The 21,081-nt window shown below is 41.9% G+C and overlaps 1 protein-coding gene across 1 annotated transcript in view; it reads right to left on the bottom strand.

The window, feature by feature from the left end:
- The window catches only part of USH2A (usherin), a 584,327-nt gene that overhangs the window by 543,897 nt on the left and 19,349 nt on the right, over positions 1–21,081 (bottom strand). The window contains exon 3 of the mRNA XM_065589441.1: positions 17,044–17,209. Within this exon, the coding sequence (XP_065445513.1) occupies positions 17,044–17,209 (166 nt within the window). The remainder of the gene's footprint in view (positions 1–17,043; positions 17,210–21,081) is intronic.

Below are 21,081 nucleotides of genomic sequence, written 5' to 3'. Positions count from 1 at the left end.
TAAGCTGGTGCTATGAATCAACCAAAATTGCTTTGGTCTTATTGACATTCAGTTGCAAGGAGTTGCAGCTCATCCAGTCCAACAGACAGTCTGACAACACCAAGAGTGCTTCAGTGACAGAAAGCTTTAAATATAGATGCAACTATCATCACAATACGCACGGAACTAAAACTCTATGATCCTTCATACCATCTTCAGAAATTGGTCAGTCAGTCATCAACTGGCCAGAGATGCCATAGGACTGAATCATCATGTTCTGCCTTTTGCCAATTCCTGTAGTTAATAAATCATTATGACTTCATAAAGGGATACAGATTTGACTGACGGCAAAAGACACTTGATCCATCATCACTCTCCCCTTTACACTTTTCTCTCAATTCACCTCCCTTCTTTGTCACTATAGTCTTCATTTTCCCTTCCTATAAAACAAATGCCTCATTCAAACTCATTTAAACTACATGGCTTGGATGAGAAGTTAAGAGACAGATCCTCAGCTGGTGTAAATAGGAATAGCCCCATTGACCTCAAGTTGGAGCTATACTGATTTATAGCTGCTGAGGCTCTGGCCTTAAATATGTTAAATTCACTTTCTTCCTGACAGCTGTCATTTACATCTCAAAACAAAATGCCCAGTAAGGTGTGTATGGGAGGGCAACACTGGAGGGGAAAGAATCATTCATATCAGGTCTTATGTGGTGACCTGATCCATGTCCTTACTTTCCACAAAAGGAACTTTTCCAACTGCGAGGTGTTTGCAGGATCCTTTGCACTGAAACTAGGGTTGCCAACTTCATACTCACACAAAACCGAACACCTTTGCCCCGCCCCCTGGCCTGCCCCGCCCCTCCTCCGAGGGCCCGCCCCTCACTCACTCCATTCCCCCTCCCTCTGTTGCTCGCTCTCCCCACCCACCCTCCCTCACTCGCTCATTTTCACTGGGCTGGCTCAGAGGGTTGGGGTGTAGGAGGGGGTGAGGGCTCCGGGGTGAGGCCAGGGATGAGTGGTTTGGGGTATAGGAGGGGGCTCCAGGCTTGAGCTGAGAAGTTTGGAGTGTGGGAGGGGGCTCCAGGTTGGGGCAGGGGGTTGGGGTGCAGGGGTGGGGGTGAGGGCTCTGGCTGGCAGTGCAGGCTCTGGGGTGGGGCTAAGGATGAGGGGTTTAGGGTGTAGGAGGGTGCTCTGGGCTTGGACTGAGGGGTTCAGAGGGCAGGAGATGGATATGGGCTGGGGCAAGATCCAGCTGAGGGTGTGGGCTATGGGGTGGGACAGGGAATGAGGGATTTGGGGTGAAGGAGGGGGCTGGGACTGAGGGATCGAGGGCAGGAGGGTGATCAGGACTGGGGCAGAGGGTTGAGGCACGAGAGGGGAGGCAGACTCCAGGCAGTACTTACCTCAAGCAGCTCCTGGAAACAGCGGCATGTCCCCCCTTCGGCTCCTATGCGGAGCCGCAGCCAGGCGGCTGTGTGCACGGCCCAGTCCGCAGGCTCCACCCCCGCAGCTCCCATTGGCTGCCCCTACACCTGGGAGCTGGAGGGGGAACATGCCTCTGCTTCCAGGAGCCACACAGAGCCAAAGCAAGTAATGAACCTGCCTTAGCCCCGCTGCTCCGCCGACCGGACTGTTAACGGCCCAGTCAGCAATGCTGACCAGAACCGCCAGGGTCCCTTTTCGACTGGGCATTCCAGTAAAAAACCGGACAACTGGCAACCCTAATTGAAACAAATCCTTTCACACCAGTGCAAGCTGTTCCAATCCATGACAGCTGTATTTTTTCAAAAAATTGCATATAGCCACACAAACTACAGGAAGTGTAAGATCAATCTGTCTGCCTTGAGCTGCTCCTACATCTACATTCTTCCCCTCAGCATGCAGTGCATTGAGTCACCTCTAAGATGCAACCATGTAAAAAGGTTTTGGGGGTACCACAAACACATGAGACCCGCAGCCATGTTGAGGAGGACACTAAAACTGTTTTGGAAGAAGAAGAGACGTGCTCTCATTCTCACTTCCCTCAATGGTAGTGCCTATGTTCTGAGAAACTGCAGGACTGAAAAAAAAGCACTGAAAAATAGTCAGAGGCTTGAGGAACAAACCTCATCAGGGGACCAGAGTGACAGAACTGTCATAAAACAGAAGGGCTGGGGAAGATAAAGGGACAAGAGGAGGATTGATAAAGAACAGTGAAGGAAGGGAGAAGCCCAGGGTCAAGAGGGGCAAGTTGTCTCTTTGCCTTTCCTTTTTTTGCCTCAGGCCCATATCGGCCTTTCCCTTTTTTGACTTAACTGGGATGAATTTTAATTTCAGCCTCTCTACGTGTTTTGTACACTGTATACTTTCCATTTGTGTGGAGTGGATTTCCCATTCATCACAAGATTTCAGGCAAAAATCCCAGGAGCATTTTGCTTTCCTTCAAAGTTAGCTTTGCTAAAATCAATAACTTTGGGGCTGCTTCCTTTATCTAGTACATATCCTCAAGAGCATTTCAAATCTAGTGATTTTGTGATCAGTTGATCCTGCCTGTTCTTCATTTCCATATGTACATTCATATTTATATTCTCTCCCAGAATAATATTCAGAATACTCTTGCTGTATAGTCTAAGAAACTGCATAAAGGCAGCAATCTTGCATTTGCACTGGAATCATGCTCTCCTTTGTAATTTTAACACAGAAATCAGTTGGGATTCTTCCTAACAATTTCACCCCAGATTCCCCCTTTTCCCAAATGATCAAAAATTGCTCTTTTTAGGGGCCTATTATATGCTGGAAATAAACATTTTCTGATCTATTTTTTCTGGCTACCTGGAGGTCTATTGCAACTACCTTGTATTGTCCTTAACTTCTATACAAATATTTATGATTTTTTTCCTCTGAAGACTCAGTGTCATCCCTCACCAATATTACTACCTCTTTTCCAACTTCATATTAGCTCTTCCTTCACTAAAACTCTGTATCTTGGTATTTTAAATCCCCCTTCATTTTCCTGGTTGTCTCTCTTCTTCCAATAATATCTTTCTTATCCTTGAAAACATGTCACTCCAGTTCAGCAGTCTTATTACATATGCTCCTAGCGTTTGTATAAAAGATACTTAGCTTTTCTCTTTTCCCTCCTTTATTTTTCTCTCTCACTATCTCCTACAATGTTAATCCCTTCTCAACGGGAAATGGTTTTCCTTCAATCCAAGGCTTTCTTTTTGTGCATAGTGCCACTAGTTCAGCTTGAATCCCCCAAAGAACCATGTAAATTAAAAGAAAAGAAGGGGCCAACAATGGAACCCTGGTGTGCTCCTGAAGCAATTAACTTGGTGTGCAAGAACAAGCCATGTATTAATACATATTTAACCTCAGACTGTGAGATGAGAAGGGAACCAGAACATGGTGTGGCCCTGAAGGTATTTCAGGGACTATAGACAACCTAATGGTCACCTTCTGAATAACTCTCTCAAAATACTTTAATGTCAAGTAGCATTTAGCAGAAGAATGATCCAAAATAACCATCAAGTGTACCATTAATTACTTGGACAAGGATAATCTTAGTGCTGTGAGAAGATCTAAAAATCTGAGTGAAATCACATATCTGATTCCCTGACCAACTAGCCAGGAGATGACAGATTAGGAAGAGAGGCAACATATGAAACAGGTCTGTATTTTGATAAAGAATTAGTATTTAATCAGCAAAGAGTGCATATTGTTTTAAAATTTTAAAAAGAGCATCTGTCGAATCAGAGATTAATTGACCCCTATGCTCTATAGGCAAGAATTGCAAGTAAGAGTCTGAAAATGTCACTTAATCCTTTACTGGTGTGTAGATCTGGCTATTAGTATGAAGCAGAATTAGAATTGTTAATTGTAGTTCAGTTGCATTCCACCCCAAAACAGCATTGTGGCAATAAAAATATTCTTTATTAGCTCAGTTAGTAGTGCCCTATTATGCTATTAAAGATGCCTCAGGAGAGAACAAACCGTAAATTTCAGGGGAGGGGGGTGGAAATGTAAGCTCAAAATTGTAAACAAACATTCTGAAAAACTTTAAATAATTAATGAATAAGCTTTTCTCTAACTGCTATTTTAGCAGTCTTTGCTCTTCCATATGCAACTGCAGAGAAGCAAGTAACTTGTGCTGCTAATGAGTTCCAAACAATAAAACATAAGAGGATCCTAGTAATCAGATCTGAAAATAGATGGAGAACAATTGCTTTCTTGCCGCATAATAACTCTATTTTTCCCAAGTCACAGAACAAATCAGATCCAAGCACCAATGATCACTATAGTAACATGAAAAGAGACAAGTATTAAGGATTCAACAAGCTGCCTTTTAGAAGCTAAAACAGCTACATAAAATAGACTTGCCAAAATTAATTGAAACAAAAAGCTCTGCAAGTACATTTGAGATAATCTCATAACATCGCATTTTTCTTTTTTTTTTTTATCTGTTTAAAATACAATGCTACCACTGATTCTGATTTTTTTCCTGAACTATTTGTAATCATGTAAATGATAATAAGATGTAGATGTCAAATGAAATGTTGGTTTTAAATAAAGTCTCTGTACTTTAGCAGTCAAAGAATAAGTAACTATTTGCATAGATGAAGGAAGTGAACAGCTATCAATACACAATGATTAATACATATTACATTATTGATTATAGACCTATTTCTAATCACCTGATCAGGATGTATTCAATATGTGAGCAATGTAATGACATTTAGGCACCGTCCAGTGCTGAACATGGTGCAGCACTGAACTGACTAGGGGGAACTCTGGGCAGAATTATGGGTCAGAAGGCATAGTCTCCCCTCAGCTTCCCAATGTGAAGGGGGAATGGGCAGACAGCCAGCTGGTGCTTCTGGTTAGCACCATGAATGCAGGAAGATGGAGAGGAGAAGAGGGAGCTGCCCTTGAGTGCCCTTCCACCCACACTGAACATCCAGGCAATGGCCAGGCACAATCTAGCAGCGTAACCAGAAAATCATCTTCTCCAACTGCTTGTACCACACCACTCCTCTATTTACAGCTTTCCAATGTCTTCTGCAACAAGATCAAGTCCTTCCTCATTCTAAAAGCGATAAACTATTCTGCTTTCAATTCACGTTTCTTCCCCTCTTATTCTGTCCCCTGCACCAATGCCTAACTGTTCCCTTCTTGCCTTCTCCCATACTTAGCTTCCTCCACAGAGTTTCCCAGCTTCAAACTGAATTAATCAAGCTGGGCACAGAAGAGAAGATTTTTGCCTGTGTGAGAGAATTACACATCCTTTTTTGAGTACTACCACCTGAACATATACATTTTGCATTTTATATGCACAAAACCTATTTAGACAATGGATGGGATGTGCATATGTAATTTCTATTGCTCTACAAATGCTGTATGCAGAGGTGATAGCACTCAAAACATGAATGCAGAAGTATCTGTCGGCAGAAAATTGCACATGTAGAAATGGAGGCTGGATTAAGGACAATTGGAAAATCTGGTCTTTAATTTCTTGATCTGGTTTTTGGCTTTTCTTTCACAGGAAAACCTGAAACTATTCAATAATTCATTTTAAAAAAAGAAATCAAAGCCTGCTCTAAACATTTCACTACATTTTTGAAGCTTCCACTTAAATTTCAACAGAAGGTTTCAGGTACTAGCTCAGGACAATTTTGATGTTTTGTTACTAATACTGACATCAGATATACTCAGATATTTTGTAACTCACAATTTGCTCCCTAGAGAGCCTCAGGGAATACAGCATGTATACCAATTGGAAAAGCACTCATACAGCTGTATAAACGTATTTTATGTCACTGCAATCAATAGATAACTGGGAAGAGGTTTATCAAGGTGCGTACATGGGCATGCACTCAACAGATTAATTCAGTCATGGTCTCTCTAGTCTAATGAAAGCCTTGCTTACATTTTCTTTTGCATTAGGACTCCAGATTTCTGACCATCCCAAATTAGATATATGAATCCAAAGACCCTAGTTTAGACACAGGGTGACTGTGAAAACCACACACCACTTCTTCATCTCTTCAGTCTTTCAATTATAGTTACACAATCCTTTTTTATTATTAATTTTAATACCTATTTTGGGCACTCAGAACACTTCTCCCACCCCTACCTTCATCTTCCCACTCATACTCCTACGAGGAATGGGTAGACTGCTTAACATTAGCACGCACTGTAACTTTATTACACACCAGGTTATGTAGCTCTCAGAATCTTACAAGAAATGTTAAATATTCTTTGGTTAACTCATTGGTTGGCTCCATATTTGCTGTATGCCATCCGCTGTAAATTACAGTAATGGTTTTATTGCATATTACAAATGGTCACTAGAAGGCTCACTGGGCTGATTATTTTTTAATGCTGTTTATTCTATAAAATGTGTAAAATTATTCAGGAGGATGCGCAAAAGGGTTTGGCTTTTCTTTTTAAATGAAAAAGTCCTGGGTTCCAGGCTAACACTGAGCCTACTCAATACAATTTACTTGGATTTATTATATTTATATTTTTTTTCCTCCAAAATGCCCAAAACTACACTAAACACTACTATATCTGCAGAATTTTATTTTTAGAGATAAAGATTTGGAAAAAGGCATCTAAATCATTTTTCTGAATCTGATTTTTCTAATGCTGATACTAAAATAAGACAATTGGTTGTCACCAAGTTTTGTGCAGAGAAATGATCATTTGTATAACAAATTTAAGCCTGATGCAGTTTCATATAACCAATGTAATCAAACCTCTACTAGTATTCCAATAGAAACTGTTATAGCCATCACTAGAAAGACAAGCAAGGCATTTCTTTGACAAGCCAGACACTAATTCCTAGTCTCAGCACTGGTCACTCAAGAGACTGATCTCGTGAGTTCCCATTGCAGTTAATGGGAAGTCTCCATTGACCAAGTTCTGTAGTTGACAATTGACACTGCAAAGAGGATATTGGTAACACTACTCTTTCAGCACCTTATAATAGCATTAAATTCCTGCTCTTGGATGAAGTGATACGTCTTATCCTCCCAGACACAGGTTTTTTTTTAAAAAAAAGTCCCAATCTTGCAAATCCTTAGGTGTAGTGCTTCAGAATATCCTTGCTAGTTGTAAACATTTGCAGGACAGCAACATATGTTCTTATTCATGCAAGGAAGGAAGCTTTTGAATACGAGATAATGAGGGGTTGAGGGGAATAGCCAAGTTTCCAAGGACCTCAAGTCGTCATAACCAGAGAGCTTTCAATCAGCACAAATCAGTCCATACTCCACATGTTGTGGCCCAAGAGAATAAGCAGCAAACACCACACTGGCATTTCTGACTCTGGTGGCATGAGTATAATTGAAGGCCCCCAAAGCTGCAAAGTCAAAAGCAATGTCTGAGTGGCTGTAATCTTAACAGTTTCTAAATGATGAACCAGTTATTGAGAGACCCATGCTTATTTCCTCACACAAAGGTCTGTTAGCATACATACAAAAAACTTTAGAGGTCTATAGCACATGTATTTCTAGGTTGTACGCTGGGGCTGCATGTGAGAAAATAAGCATGACTCTCTCAATAAGTGTTAGACATGTTTGGGGCGAAAAAGGTAAATACATGTACTAGAACTTTTTGTGTTGCTGATTTCATCCTTTTCTGAAGAGACAAACTGCTGTGGATTGTAAATGAAAAAGGACAACATGCAGGAGACTGAAGTGATTTAATGAATTAAGTGGTTTCCTTGCTTTTTAGCCTATGCTCCCATTAAATTGGGGTGCATGTCAGGCATTGGCCTATTCAAAAGGAATCATATTTTCTATGTACATAGAGAAAAGGTACCTGTTTTCCTCAATTCTTTCAAGACACAGTTGGGTTCTTGGCTTTTAATATAAAATGTAAAGTAGTCAAAAACTTGTGCAGAAAATAAAAGGATTTCACAAATTGGAAAGGACAAGTTTTCTCTTGATAGTCAAACAGTTATGATGTAAAGCGGTCTCATTAAATCATAAGTACTTTAACCTTTTCTTGAAAGAACTGGAAGATTTAAAGATTTATAAAGAAATTTTGCCTAAACTAGGAAATGACTCATATTTGACATGTATTGAAATGATAATGCTGATTTCAATAGGCACTCTAAGAGCATTTTGCTCCCAGGAGAGTAATTCAGTCATGGTTACCTCTTTGCATTTAGATTTTAAACTTTCTTACTAAAGCTTTTAATGTGCTACTGTCTGCCAAAACATGGCAGAGTTACGCAGATATGATCAGGCAAAATAAAGGTTAGTAAAAAGATTATTTTTATAATTGCAGACACTAACTATGCAACAAACACATCAATCTGACATGTTCTCCAGAACCTCCTGTTTCAGCAGACTTGGATGCATCTATGGAATCCTTATTTAAATTCCATCTTTAATTTGTTAAATAAATCTTGAACTATCAAAGGGAAAAATGTGGGACTCTGAACAGTGACTATAATAAGAAAAATATAGAGAGCTATTGATACAAAGAGCTGTAGATCTAAGGTTAGCATCGCTCTGAGGCAAAAGTAAAGCAGTTTGGGTGCATGTGTTGTGCATTGTTATACTTTCAAATGTTTTGGTTTCTTTTACATTCATTTTTAACTATGAATTTTCTGGGTTTTCATTACTACTTTTGAAAACTTATATTCTTGTAACTTTCTTTTATACTCCACCTCAACTCTATTATACATCTTAACAGAGTTTTGTGTCTGGGAATATATACCTAAATGTGATCAAGTATCAGGGGGTAGCCCAAATAAATCTGTTAGTCTTTAAGGTGTCACCTAAATGAGAGAAGCAATGAATACTAGTAAATCAACACAAAACATATAGAATTAACTCCTACAGTTTTCCCAGACCTTAAAGACTTGATCTTGCATCTGCTGAAATCAATGAGAGTATTCCCATTAACTTCAAAGGGAACGGGATATAGCTCTTTTTTTAGTACACATTAGTTACAAACCAAAGAATCACAACTGTACGCCTGTTCTATGTAGACAATATTTTTAAAATGTAAAGTAAGCACGGCACATCTTGGCTAGAGAAACATTAGTTACACTTAAAAAAAAATTAAAAAGTAACAGTCCACATTCATTTCTAGTTTAACTCAATAGTTCAATTGACTTCAGTGGAATTATACCAGGGATGAGTTTTCCCCCAAACACTTGTTCTTTATACTCAGTAAAGGAATAGCTAGCCAAAGGAGTCGATATATCTTGATTTTTAGTAAGGTTTTTGACACAGTCCCACCTGACATTCTCATGAGCAAAATAGGGAAAAGTTATCTAGAGGAAATTACTATAAGGTGGGTGCACAACTGGTTGAAAGACCATACTCAAAGAGTATTTATCTATGGTTCACAGTTAAACTAGTCCCATAATGATAAGTCTTGGATCCAGTACTATTTAATATTTTCATGTATGACTTGGACAATGGAGTGGACAGTATGCTTATAACATTTGTGGATGATACCAAGCTGGGAGGGGTTGCAAGCACTTTGGATGACAGGATTAGAATTCAAGAGGACTTGAAAAATTGGACAATTGGTCTGAAATCAACAAAATGAATTTCAGTAAAGACAAGTATTACGCTTACGGGAAAATATCAAATGCACAACTATAAAATGCAGAATAACTGGCTATATGGTAGTAGTGCTGAAACAGATCCGGGGGTTATAGTGGATCACAAATTGGCTTATATTCAATGTGATGCAGTTGCAAAAAGGCCAATATCATCCTGAGGTGTGTTAACAGCAGTGTTGTATGTAAGACACATGAAGTAATTGTCCTGTTCTACTCGGCACTGGTGAGGCCGCATCTGGATTACTGTGTCCACTTCTGGGTGCCACACTTTAGGAAAGACATGGAGAAACTGGAGAGAAACAAAAGGACAGAACAAAAATCTTCAAAGGTTTAGGAAACCTATGAGGAAAGAATAAAAACACTCCACACATCAGTCTTCAGACAAGAAGACTAAGAGGGGACCTGAGAACAATCAAATGTGTTAAGGGCTATTATAAAGAGGACTGCGATCAATTGTTCTCCATGTCCACTGAAGGTAGGACAAAAAGTAATGGGATTTAATCTGCAGCAAGTAAGATTTAGGTTAGATATTAGGAAAATCTCTAACTCTAAGGCTAGTTAAATTGTCTAACAGGCTTCCAAGGAAGGCTGTGGAATCCCCAATATTGGAGAATTTTAAGAACAAGTTGGATAACACCTCTTAGAAATGGTCTAAGGGCACGTCTTCACTACCTGCCGGATTGGTGGGTAGCGATCGATCGATTTATTGCGTCTAGTGTAGACGCGATAAAATCGATCCCCCATCACTCTGCCGTCGACTCCGGAATGCCACTGCAGTGAGAGGCGGAAGCGGAGTCGACGGGGGAGTGGCAGCGGTCGACTTGCCGCCGTCCTCACAGCCAGGTAAATCTATCTAAAATACGCAACTTCAGCTATGCTATTCGCGTAGCTAAAGTTGCGTATCTTAGGTCGACACCCCCCCGTAGTGTAGACCTAGCCTAAGTTTACTTGGTCCTGCCTCAGCACAGCAGGTTGGATTTGATGACCTCTCGGAGTCCTCTCCAGCCCTATATTTTAATGATTCTAAGGCACCATTGCAGTTCATATTAAATAGGGCTGTATAAAATACTAGTAACTGCTGTAAACAGTAGACCACAAATGCTCTTAACCACATTTTTATGATTCACATTTTTCCTGAGGAAAAGGAGCAAAGCAATGGATTTTGTGTTTACAGGTACACAGGGTGTAGCAAGAAGGTACACTCAAGCGGGAGAGTAGGGAGCAGCCCAAAGAAACCAGGCAACAGTCTGGTTGAGAGTGGGCCTGAAACAAGGCTAATGTGTTGCGGGCAGATCCCCGCTGACCCAGTGGCGGACCACTCCGCCATTGTTAGGGCCCTGCACTGGGACGTGGATCATTAAGAAGGGTTGCTCAAAGCATGGTAAGGAAGTCCAAAGATACAGACCCACAAATGAAATGGCATGGTTTTAATATTTCAAAGGGTGGTTTTTCAGGGTTAGCTGATTTTGTATAATATTCCCCTTTTTGTGAGAGGGCATCAGCCTTGCCATTCTTGTTGCCTGAATGATACGTGATTGTGAAATCAAATCTTGAGATGAACAGGGCCCAACCCAACTGTCGCTGATTTGGTACCTTGGCAGATCATAGGTATTCTAGATTCTTATGGTTGGTTAAGACTAGGATGGGGTGTTTGGTCCCTCAAGGCAGTCTCACCAAGTCTCAAAATCAAGCCTTGATAGTGAGTAACTCCTTGTCTGCTATTTCATAATTGCATTTGGGTGGGGTGAGTTTTTGTGGAAAATACACACATGGATGAATCTTGCACTAGGCATCGCTCGTTCGGATAGTACTGCCCCGATGGCTACATCAGAGGCGTCAGTCTCAAGGACAATGGGTTGGTCAGGGTGGACCAGGCCCAGGGCAGATGGGAAAGCAATCTTCAGGCATTCAAAGGCCTGGTGGGCCTCCTGGGGCCAAAGAAACCTTGAACGTTTATAAAGGATGGCAGTTAAGGGCTGCAACCTTTGAGAAGTTCAGAATAAACCTCCTGTAAAAGATGGCAAACCCCCACGGACCTTTGGATGGTTCAAATGCTCTGGGGTTTGGCCTAAAATCAAATTGAAGATACCTTCTGAGGGTCCATCTGTAGTCTATGTACTGACAGGATGAACCCCCAAAATTTGATGGATGATTGGTCAAATATTCACTTTTCCAGTTTTGTAATAATGCATGCTGTCACAGCTGTGAGAGAACTTCATGGTTATAGTGGTCATGGCTTGCTTGACTATGAGACTAGATTAAGATATTGTTTAGATAGGCCACTACAAAACAGTCTAGGATATCTTGAAATATGTTGTTGATCGGGTGCTGGATGGCAGCAGGAGCACTAGTGAGCCCAAAGGATATTACCAAATATTTTAAGTGTCCATGCCCCATTCTAGAAGCTGTCTTCCACTCATCCCCCATCCTGATTCAAACTAGATGCTCCTCTAAGGTCCAGTTTGGTGAACACTCAGGATGACCATACTAAATTCAGGAGCTCTGGGATTAATGGTAAAATGTATCGATTGCACAAAGTCTCAAAGAGCCATCAGGTTTTTTCTACAGAAAATACAGGGGCACCTACTGTTTTAGCTAGGTTTTACTGGAGGTGCTCCCTTCATGCTGCTAGCTTTGCTTTGGACATAGAATTTATATGCCTGAATAGAACTGTGGCTCTAGGCTGAAGGTCAATGGGGCAATCATAAACATGATGTGGGGGTAGCAAGTGTGCGTTCCATTTTTTGAAAACATCCTGATAGTCCTTTATACTTCAGAGGAAGACATGGTCCATCATGCAGGATTGATGTTTCTAGGTACAACAGGGTTGCCATCACATGGGGGAACATCTGGTTTGCTCATGAAGGGGAACCCCCTGGCTTGGTTTCTAGGGTTTTGAGTTCTTGACTGAGAAGACAATTCTCCCTAAAAAAGCTTGACAGGAAGGCAGTGATGTGTTGGGACCACAGAATATGGGGATCATGACGGATGAGCCAAGGTGCCCCTAAAAATCAGGGTGAAAGGAAGTAGGGGTAAACCATAGGACTTCCCCATGCTCCCCAGTCGCCACCTGCAGGATCCTCAATTGCAGGGGAATCTGTAGTAGTGTAGATGGATAAGGAACACCTGGGTTAGCATAACCTTGGGGTTTCTTCCTGGTGGTACTCAGGCTCGAGTCTCCGACTGGGTGTGGGGTTAGTCTCTTCCCTGTCATCAGCTTAGCAGTGCGTTTGACAGGACACGTTACCACATTATCTGTTCCTCCGTAACAGAAGTGGAGTTCTTCTGTCTTCTGTGCTCTCGTTCACCCAGTGACAGGCAGGTATGTTGGTATGGCTTGACCAAGGCTGAGCTCACTTGGGCTGAGGGCTAAGCTTTGAGTAAGGGTGACAGGTAGGTGAGAGGTAGGTCCTCCTATGTTCCAGTTTCCATTCATGCAGTCTGGTGTCTATCTGGATGCCCAGGTCCATGAACACCTCTAAACTGGTGGTTGGGAGGTCCACCTGTGCCTGCTCATATTTTAGTTCTTTGCAAAGGCCAAGCCAAAGCCGATGGACGAATACAGCATTATTCCAGGAAGTGTCTATGGCCAAGCATCTGACCTAGGCAACATAGGAAGGGCTAACCCCTGGGTTCACCTAAGCTTTGGTAAGGCAGTCTCTGCCACGCAGACTTTGTGAGGGTCATCAAAAATAATGGCAAAGGCTTATATGAGTCCCAGTTGGTCAGTACTGGGTTATTCTGTTCCAAAAATGGAGAGGCCCATGACAGCTCCTCCCCTGTGGGCAAGCTCAGTACTAGCTCCATCTTAACTTGATCTATGATGTACTCCTGGGGCTGAAACAAACAGAAGTCTGCAATAGGTAATGAACCTGCAAAACGTATTGCAGATACTACCATCTCTCTTCTAGCAAAGGAACTCTGGGGCTAGTCACACAAGTTGGTGTTATAAGAGAAGCCGAGTGGTTACCCACAATCGCACGGAGCACTGTAGCTTGCTCCTGCAAGGAACGATTTCCTGCCTGCAGTTATCATACTTGGTCCCTCCCTTTCTGGCTGGAGGGTAGCCATCTGTTCTTGTGGACTCAGAGGCCCCTGGACATGATAGCAGGGCTAGAGCCCCAGCAGTGTCCATACTCAGTCAAGAAGTTCAACAAAAAGTCCCAGAGGAGATGAGGTTGGTCTGAGAAAGCTATCAGGGCCCGTAACATGGGCTGTTTGACCTAGTGGTCACAGCCAGGAGTAGCGTTGGGGTCATGGTCACGCCAAGGGGCAAAGCCAGAATCAGCAACAGGAGTCAGGACAAGGAAACAGGAACAGGCAGGAGGCGTGGTAGCAAGAACAAGGTCAGACAGGAGGAACAGGAGCAGGAGCCAGGAAAGGAGGCAGCGATTTGGTCTCAGAGCTCTGAGCAGCAACAGGCCTAGCAATTAGTTGCTCAGACAAGAGATGGGACAGGAACAGGAAATTTTATACCAGTGGTGTTTAATCAGCGGTCTGTTGTTAGTCATCTGACCCCACTGAGTCATTGGGTGTAGCTTCTAGTGGTGGGGTACTAGCAGCAGTTCCTGTATCAGCCTTCACAGCTCAGTGGTACAGAGGGTAAGGCTCCCATAGCCCCCCAAGCCTGGGTTCGAAACTCATGGCACCTAACAAATATACACTTAAAATCAAGTTGGTTGGAGAATGGCACTGAACTTTTTCCATAATGTTCAAGCAATCAGATCAATCTTGAGCCTTGTCTTCGCTACAAAATAAAAGGTGTGTATTTAAGTTAGCTAACTCCAGTTAATATCCTAGTGAAGACAAGGCTGTAGTTTTCACGTGAGTTAGAGTATTGGGGAACCTGGGGTTTAACGCAATGCTCTAACTCATGTGAAAACAGACAGACTGCCTTGTCTCCACTAGGATTTTAACTTGAGTTAGCTAAATTTGATTTAAGAACACTCCATCTGTCCGCCCCGTGTAGACAAAGCTTGAGTCTGCGGAGGTTTCTGGAAACATCCAGTCTGCTACTCGACATAAATAATTGCTAATACCTGTTAAACCAGAGTCTCACCCATACTAAAATTACTGCCTCTCTTTTCTGCATTCACACTTCGCCCCACCCCCCAATATTGGTAACTTGCCACCTTCCCATCCCTGCAAAATGGTAAAACTAGTTCCTTTTATTGTTTGCTGAGAGTTACATAAATGTAGGGACTACAAAAACATTACCAAACTAAAGGCCTCAATGCACACTGCCTGGAGATCAAAAGCCATATCTATTCTACAATATATCGAACAGGCTGCTGACATTATCATCCTTTATAGGAAGTTGTGGCCTACAGGTCGCAGTATGCAAGGCTCTATGCTGATCTGAGCATTGCAGCAAAGAATTCAGTCAATAGTCTCCTCAAGTCTCAATAGGTTGTACTTCCTTATTAGGATATGTCTACACTATCCGCTGGATCGGCTGGCAGCGATCGATCCAGTGGGGATCGATTTATCGTGTCTAGTCTAGACACGATAAATCGACCCCCCAGCGCTCTACCGTCGACTCCTGTACTCCAGTGCTGCGAGAGGCACAGGCAGAGTCGACTCACCGCGGTGAAGACACCATGGTAAGTCGATCTAAGTACATCGACTTCAGCTACGTTATTCACGTAGCTGAAGTTGCGTAACTTAGATCAATCCCCCCACCCCCCTGGTGTAGATGAGGGCTTAGGGTACATCTACACTACAGGGGGGAGTCGATTTAAGATACACAAATTCAGCTACGTGAATAGCGTAGCTGAATTCGACGTATCGCAGCCGACTTACCCCGCTGTGAGGACGGCGGCAAAATCGACTTCTGCGGCTTTCTGTCGACGGCGCTTACTCCCACCTCCGCTGGTGGAGTAAGAGCGTCCCGAGAGGTCGATTTCTACCCGCTGATTCAGGCGGGTAGTGTAGACCTAGCCTTAGAGAGGAGGGCGGCCACAAGCTGCATTACTAGAACTGCACTGTGGATAGCTCTGCCTCGAACAAATGAAGGACTAAATGCTGGGGAGCTTTTTTTTTTTAAATTTCAAATTTAAAACTTTAAGAAATCTGGTCCATTTGCTCTTCATTTGGCTATCCCAGCCTTTAGCAGCTTCTGACGCTAGTACAAAACATGGCTGACAGTCATAGCAGTAATATAGCACCCTTTGAGTGTCTGCAGTGTAAAGTTCATTAGTTCTCCCTTAAGGTCACTCTTTTAATCCAACAGACAAAATTTTATTCACCCTACTATGCTGTCATCTCAGAAGAAAGAAAACTGAAAAAAAAAAAAAAAATCAAGGACAGCTTGGATACTTCTATGAGTGAGGAGGATCAGCACTACAAATGCAAATCACAGTCAATACTATTTAACAAGTTGCAAGAATGCATTGAAGCCATTTCTTGATTGTATCATTAACCAAATAAACTTAAATAGTACAGGTAAAATAAACTAACTAAGAAAAACATTTCAATACAGGACAATTACTGTTGATGAAGTTATTAATTGAAGTTGGATTAAAAACAGAATTTAGTATGGTCTGTTGGGAATTCTAAGATATACAACTAATTGAAAGTATTTTAGATTCTGTTGTATTTGTTGACTGATTTTTGTAAATACATTTAACAAAAAACCTTGCTTGAACCTCACAATCTCTTTTAAATCATTAAAACGTTGATATGCCAAGGGAAAATTATTTTTTAAGTTGCAGGGGCTTTGTCTTTATAATTGTGTATGACACTTAATACAAATAAAAATTCAGTGTTGTAAATGTACTTGCTCTGACCCTGACGAGAGTTCAGCACATGCTTAACTTTGCACATTATAAGTAGTTTCAGAGTAGCAGCCGTGTTAGTCTGTATCCGCAAAAAGAAGAACAGGAGGACTTGTGGCACCTTAGAGACTAACAAATTTATTAGAGCATAAGCTTTCGTGGACTACAGCCCACTTCTTCGGATGCATATATGTCCACGAAAGCTTATGCTCTAATAAATTTGTTAGTCTCTAAGGTGCCACAAGTCCTCCTGTTCTTCTTATTATAAGTAGTCTGTCACAAGCAACAGAACTATCCACAGTGCATAAACTTAAGCACATGCATATGTCTTTGCAGGATCGTGGCCTTTGTGCCTATATTTGAGTGAGATGTTGCCCTCTAGAGGCTATGATACTTACTACTAGTAGCAGTTCTCTACCTCCAGTGCTAGAGCTTTGAGTTTGTGGGGCTTTTAGTCCTGCTTCACTAGGTTAAATGTGTGCAGTTGTGACAATGTTAAATTAGGGTTTATTTCAAAATCTGTCCCCAAATGTACTCAAATTATTTACATTTACTTTAAGGGCCTGATCCTATAATATTCCAAGAACTCCCAACTCCTGCAGGATCCCCCAATTTACCATTAATATTTTCCCTACAGTTTGGGTGTTTGTGCAGATATACCACTCTCACATTTCCTGCATTTAACCAAATGTGGCTTTTTTTTATTTTACTCACCTGCACGCTAAGATGAATCCATTTCCTCACAAGAATTCTCCCCAGTGTCATTACTTTTATTGGCGGCTGCAAACCATTTACTGTGTGATAGTAAAACATGGTCTCTTTTTCAGAGACTGTGAGTTTGAACACAGTCTGCCCATCAACGGCCTTTTCCATCACACACCTTTGGAAATAACCAAGAAAAACAACATAAGGTCAGAGGCACACAGACAGACACACTCAAGCCAAGGTGCTATGCAGTAAAGTGATGCTAACCAGAATGTATTAAAATAAAATGTTAAAAATACAACCTGAGAGGATGCTCAGTGGCAGAGGTGTCACAGGATATACTACGCATAAGGAAAAATATTCCTGCTGCTAAAACCCCTTATAACTTGAAAGGAGAATCTTTATTTGCAATATATTCCCCACAGTCTCACTTTCTTTCTTCATGGATCTATGACAGAAAACATGGTGGCTGGCTATAGTCTGTAAAACTAATATTGAAACTTCTGGCTCATTAGTTTCTTTGCTGTACTTTTCCTACAAAGCTGCACAACACTGCATCCTGATAAGGCACTAAGCCACTAGCACGCTTTCTTTTATTTTTAATAAAGAGGATATATCTGCCAGAAGGCCAATATTTTTCCACAGAACAGGTGCGGCACAGTCACCAACAGTGCAAGATTCCCCCACATTGTTCTGTAGATATGCCTCAACCCTCTCTAGAGAACCCCCAAGTTGCAAGAAGATTGTTCAGTCGATCCTTAGCTTTTCTGCTGAGATTTCAGGTTAGCACCAAATGCAACATGGACACTGATGGACAAGGGACTCGACTGACGCCACGCAAATTCATTTCACACATCTAGCTGTCCAAGTAGTTTTACCACCTATCACCATGTTGTCGGAAGCTACGCAGCAGACAATAGGCTACATAAGAGGCTTCAGACAGTAAGGTATTTTAGGCACTACTGAGTGAGCAATCCAAAGCTTTACATTCCATTGTCAATCCATCAAGCCATTCAGGCAGAATTCAACTCACTCATCCATGAACATGTACATGAAGAGCCAGATTCTGATCTCAACTACACTGGAGTAAATCAGAAGTTACATCAGTTTTACACTCATATCTCCATAGACCTCACTGGAGCAAGTGAAATAAGAATTTGTTCCAATATACTTTATTTGCTACTAAACCTCATTCCTTTATGTTGTCCACTCTCTCCCCTACACACAAAAGTATCACAGCAGCTGGCTTATTGGTAAAGGTACCTTTGTCATTAACTGACTCGCATTTAAAACCACTAAGGGAAAAATAAATGGATTTTGACTGTTACTCTTTTTAGCCCCCAGGGATGTTGTCAATAAAATTTACTTGCCAAACACAGACTCCTATTTTCCAAGCTTACTAAAAACACATTTTTTAATATATTGTTGATTGGTCTTCTCACTGTTTTGTTTGCCTGTAAACATGCTAGTTTTGGTAGATAATCAATGTGAGGGAAGGCACAGCTAAGTAGCAAAATATTTAGGAACTGGATTTACCCAGTTTCTGGATAAACAATAGTTGGATAATCCAGGATTTGTTTATTTTGCTTATCTAAAACAAACACCCCCCACATTTTTTTTATCCCCATAGGTGTCACGACTTTAAGAAGGGAAGTGACCTTGATGTACTGAATTTTGAAAACTGGAAATTACAGATATAAATTGTGACCCACCCGTCAAAAAAAGAGGAAGAAAGTGAGATGTGTGTGTGAGGGAGAAATGATGTCAATAAAGGTGAAATAGGCATAAGAGTATCAGTTCTGGTTAGAAATGGTACTTTGCATTCCAGCCAAACCTTTAAAAAGAAACAGCCATTCTCTGTGACTGTTCCAACTTTCTGGTAAAACACATCCCCAGAGAGTTACTTCCTGACTGCGAAATTCTTAGAATGCACACCTCTCTGATACTCAAAAAGAAAATAGCATCCAGAATGTGTATGGTGTTGTGGGGGAGTGAGAAGGGAAGAGAGGACAGACCAGGAAAGGGTGGTGGGGGGTGGGGGGTCACTGCTTTATTGTCCAAAGGCAGAAAAATGCAAAGCTTTTAAAATTACAGATGCAATCATTACACAAAGACAACTTTCTATATTATATGGAATCTCACTGTTTCTCTTTTTTCTTGCTATTCTGTCTTCAGTTTCTCAAAATGCTAACTTAAAAGGGGGACCTATAAATATAAATACAAAACATGTATGTTAACAGAACATGAAGATTGTAAACTTAGTAAATACACATTCAACCTTAATTCTACATCTTTGGGTGCGTATTTGTTTTTCTATTATGGAGTCTTCCGGTCTCTCGACATTACATTCCTGGTTCTATTCCTAGCTCTGGGACCAAAGTGGGATCAAGTGGTTAGAGCACATTTTAAACAGCACAGGCAAGCACACAGATTTGGTAGATTCATTCTGAAAGACAGTGTGGAAAAATGGATGAGACTTGGGTCTGTTATATTTGAGATCAGAGTTCTATTCGAACACTGCCTGAAGTACTTGGGCAAATTTTCAGTTAAGCTAGTTGTAAAATGGGTGACTAATACTTTCCTGTCTCCTTAAATGTTGCAAGGCAGTTGTGCGAAGCCTTGGTCAGTTTGGCTCCCACTTCAGTGCACCTTCTGTTAGAGCAAATGGGGTTTGGAGTGTCTCTCTGTCCTATAAAGATTTTTTTCTGAGACACAGGCAGGGCCTACTACTGCTATGAGCATGTAAGGAAAGGTTCACTACACACCCAGTATAACAAAGTGGGAAAATGCAGTTCTGTCAGCTCTGGTGATGTTGTCTTTTGTGTGGTGGACTACATGCCTGTTGAGTCAGACTTCAGAGCCTGTTTGTGTGGCACTAAGCGGTTGACTGGCCTTCTGTGTGACTAGGCTGATCCAATGTGTCTATCTGCACAATACTCCAAGCACTCCCTCTGTCTGATGATGTGCTGAGCTTTTGTTCCAAGTTCACTCTGCTATACCACCAGTTAGTAATCAACTATGGTCTAGCAGCGTAACATACATGTATATGTACTGAACATCTATTGCCAAAGTCACAGAAACTGCTGGTATCCAATACAAATATTGAACAGAAACATTAAAATTAGGATTTTAAATTGTAAATTTCCATGATATTCCAGAACTGAAGGAACTAGATATGCCCCTTGTGTCGTCATTTATGCTTCTGCAAAATGAATGCAACATAAGGAGGAAGCCAATGAAGAACCAGGCATAAGATCTTGCCTATGACTGCTATTATCTAACAGAGGTCCTGGTTCGGCAAAGCACTTAAATACACGCTTAACTTTAAGTAGATGATTAATCACATGAATTTCCATGCTAGTAGTCTCAGTATCACAGAGTTACTTCAATGGTATTACTAATCTGTTTAAAATTAAGCAAATGCTTTACTCCTGAGGGCATTCTGTGCCAAAAAATAAAAATTCTGCACACATTTTAAAATTCTGCAAATTTTATTGTCAAATAAATGTGGAGGCTCCAGCACGGCACTGGAGAGCACAGGCCACTGGCAGCACAGAGGTGGGAGATCGCTCTGCAGCTTCCCCCAGGACACCGTCTCAGCAGTGAGGCTGCACCCAACCCTGACACAGTGCAAGGACTGAGCCTCCCCCAGAAACACCCCAGAGCCCACCAGATGTGGGCAGGCAGGCTCAGCAAGATAGGATCCAAGTGTGAAGGGGCTTAATGTGGTGGGTGTAGGTTCAGAGTGTTTTATGTGGGACAATCTGGGTGCGGGGGGCTCAGTGGGGGATCTGGGTGCAGGGGGATCTGGATGCACATTCGGGGTTCTGGGTGCAATGATAATGGGACTCTGCAGGGGGGTCTAGGTGAAGGTGGTTGGGGCTCAGCGGGAGGGTGTGGGGGGATACAGCTCAGCAAGGGGGTTGGGTGGTGAGGGACTCAGTGGGGGAGTCCAGATGCAGCTGGTTGGAGTTCGGCGGGGTTGGGATCCAGGTGCATGTGGCTCATTTGGGTGGTCCAGGTGCAGGGGGAGTGGGGCTTGTCAGG

This window comes from Chrysemys picta, chromosome 3, assembly GCF_011386835.1.
Source record: "Chrysemys picta bellii isolate R12L10 chromosome 3, ASM1138683v2, whole genome shotgun sequence".
In the NCBI taxonomy this organism is placed as follows: Eukaryota; Metazoa; Chordata; order Testudines; family Emydidae; genus Chrysemys; species Chrysemys picta.
Note: the sequence above shows the minus strand (reverse complement) of the source record. Positions and strands in the feature narration are given on the sequence as shown.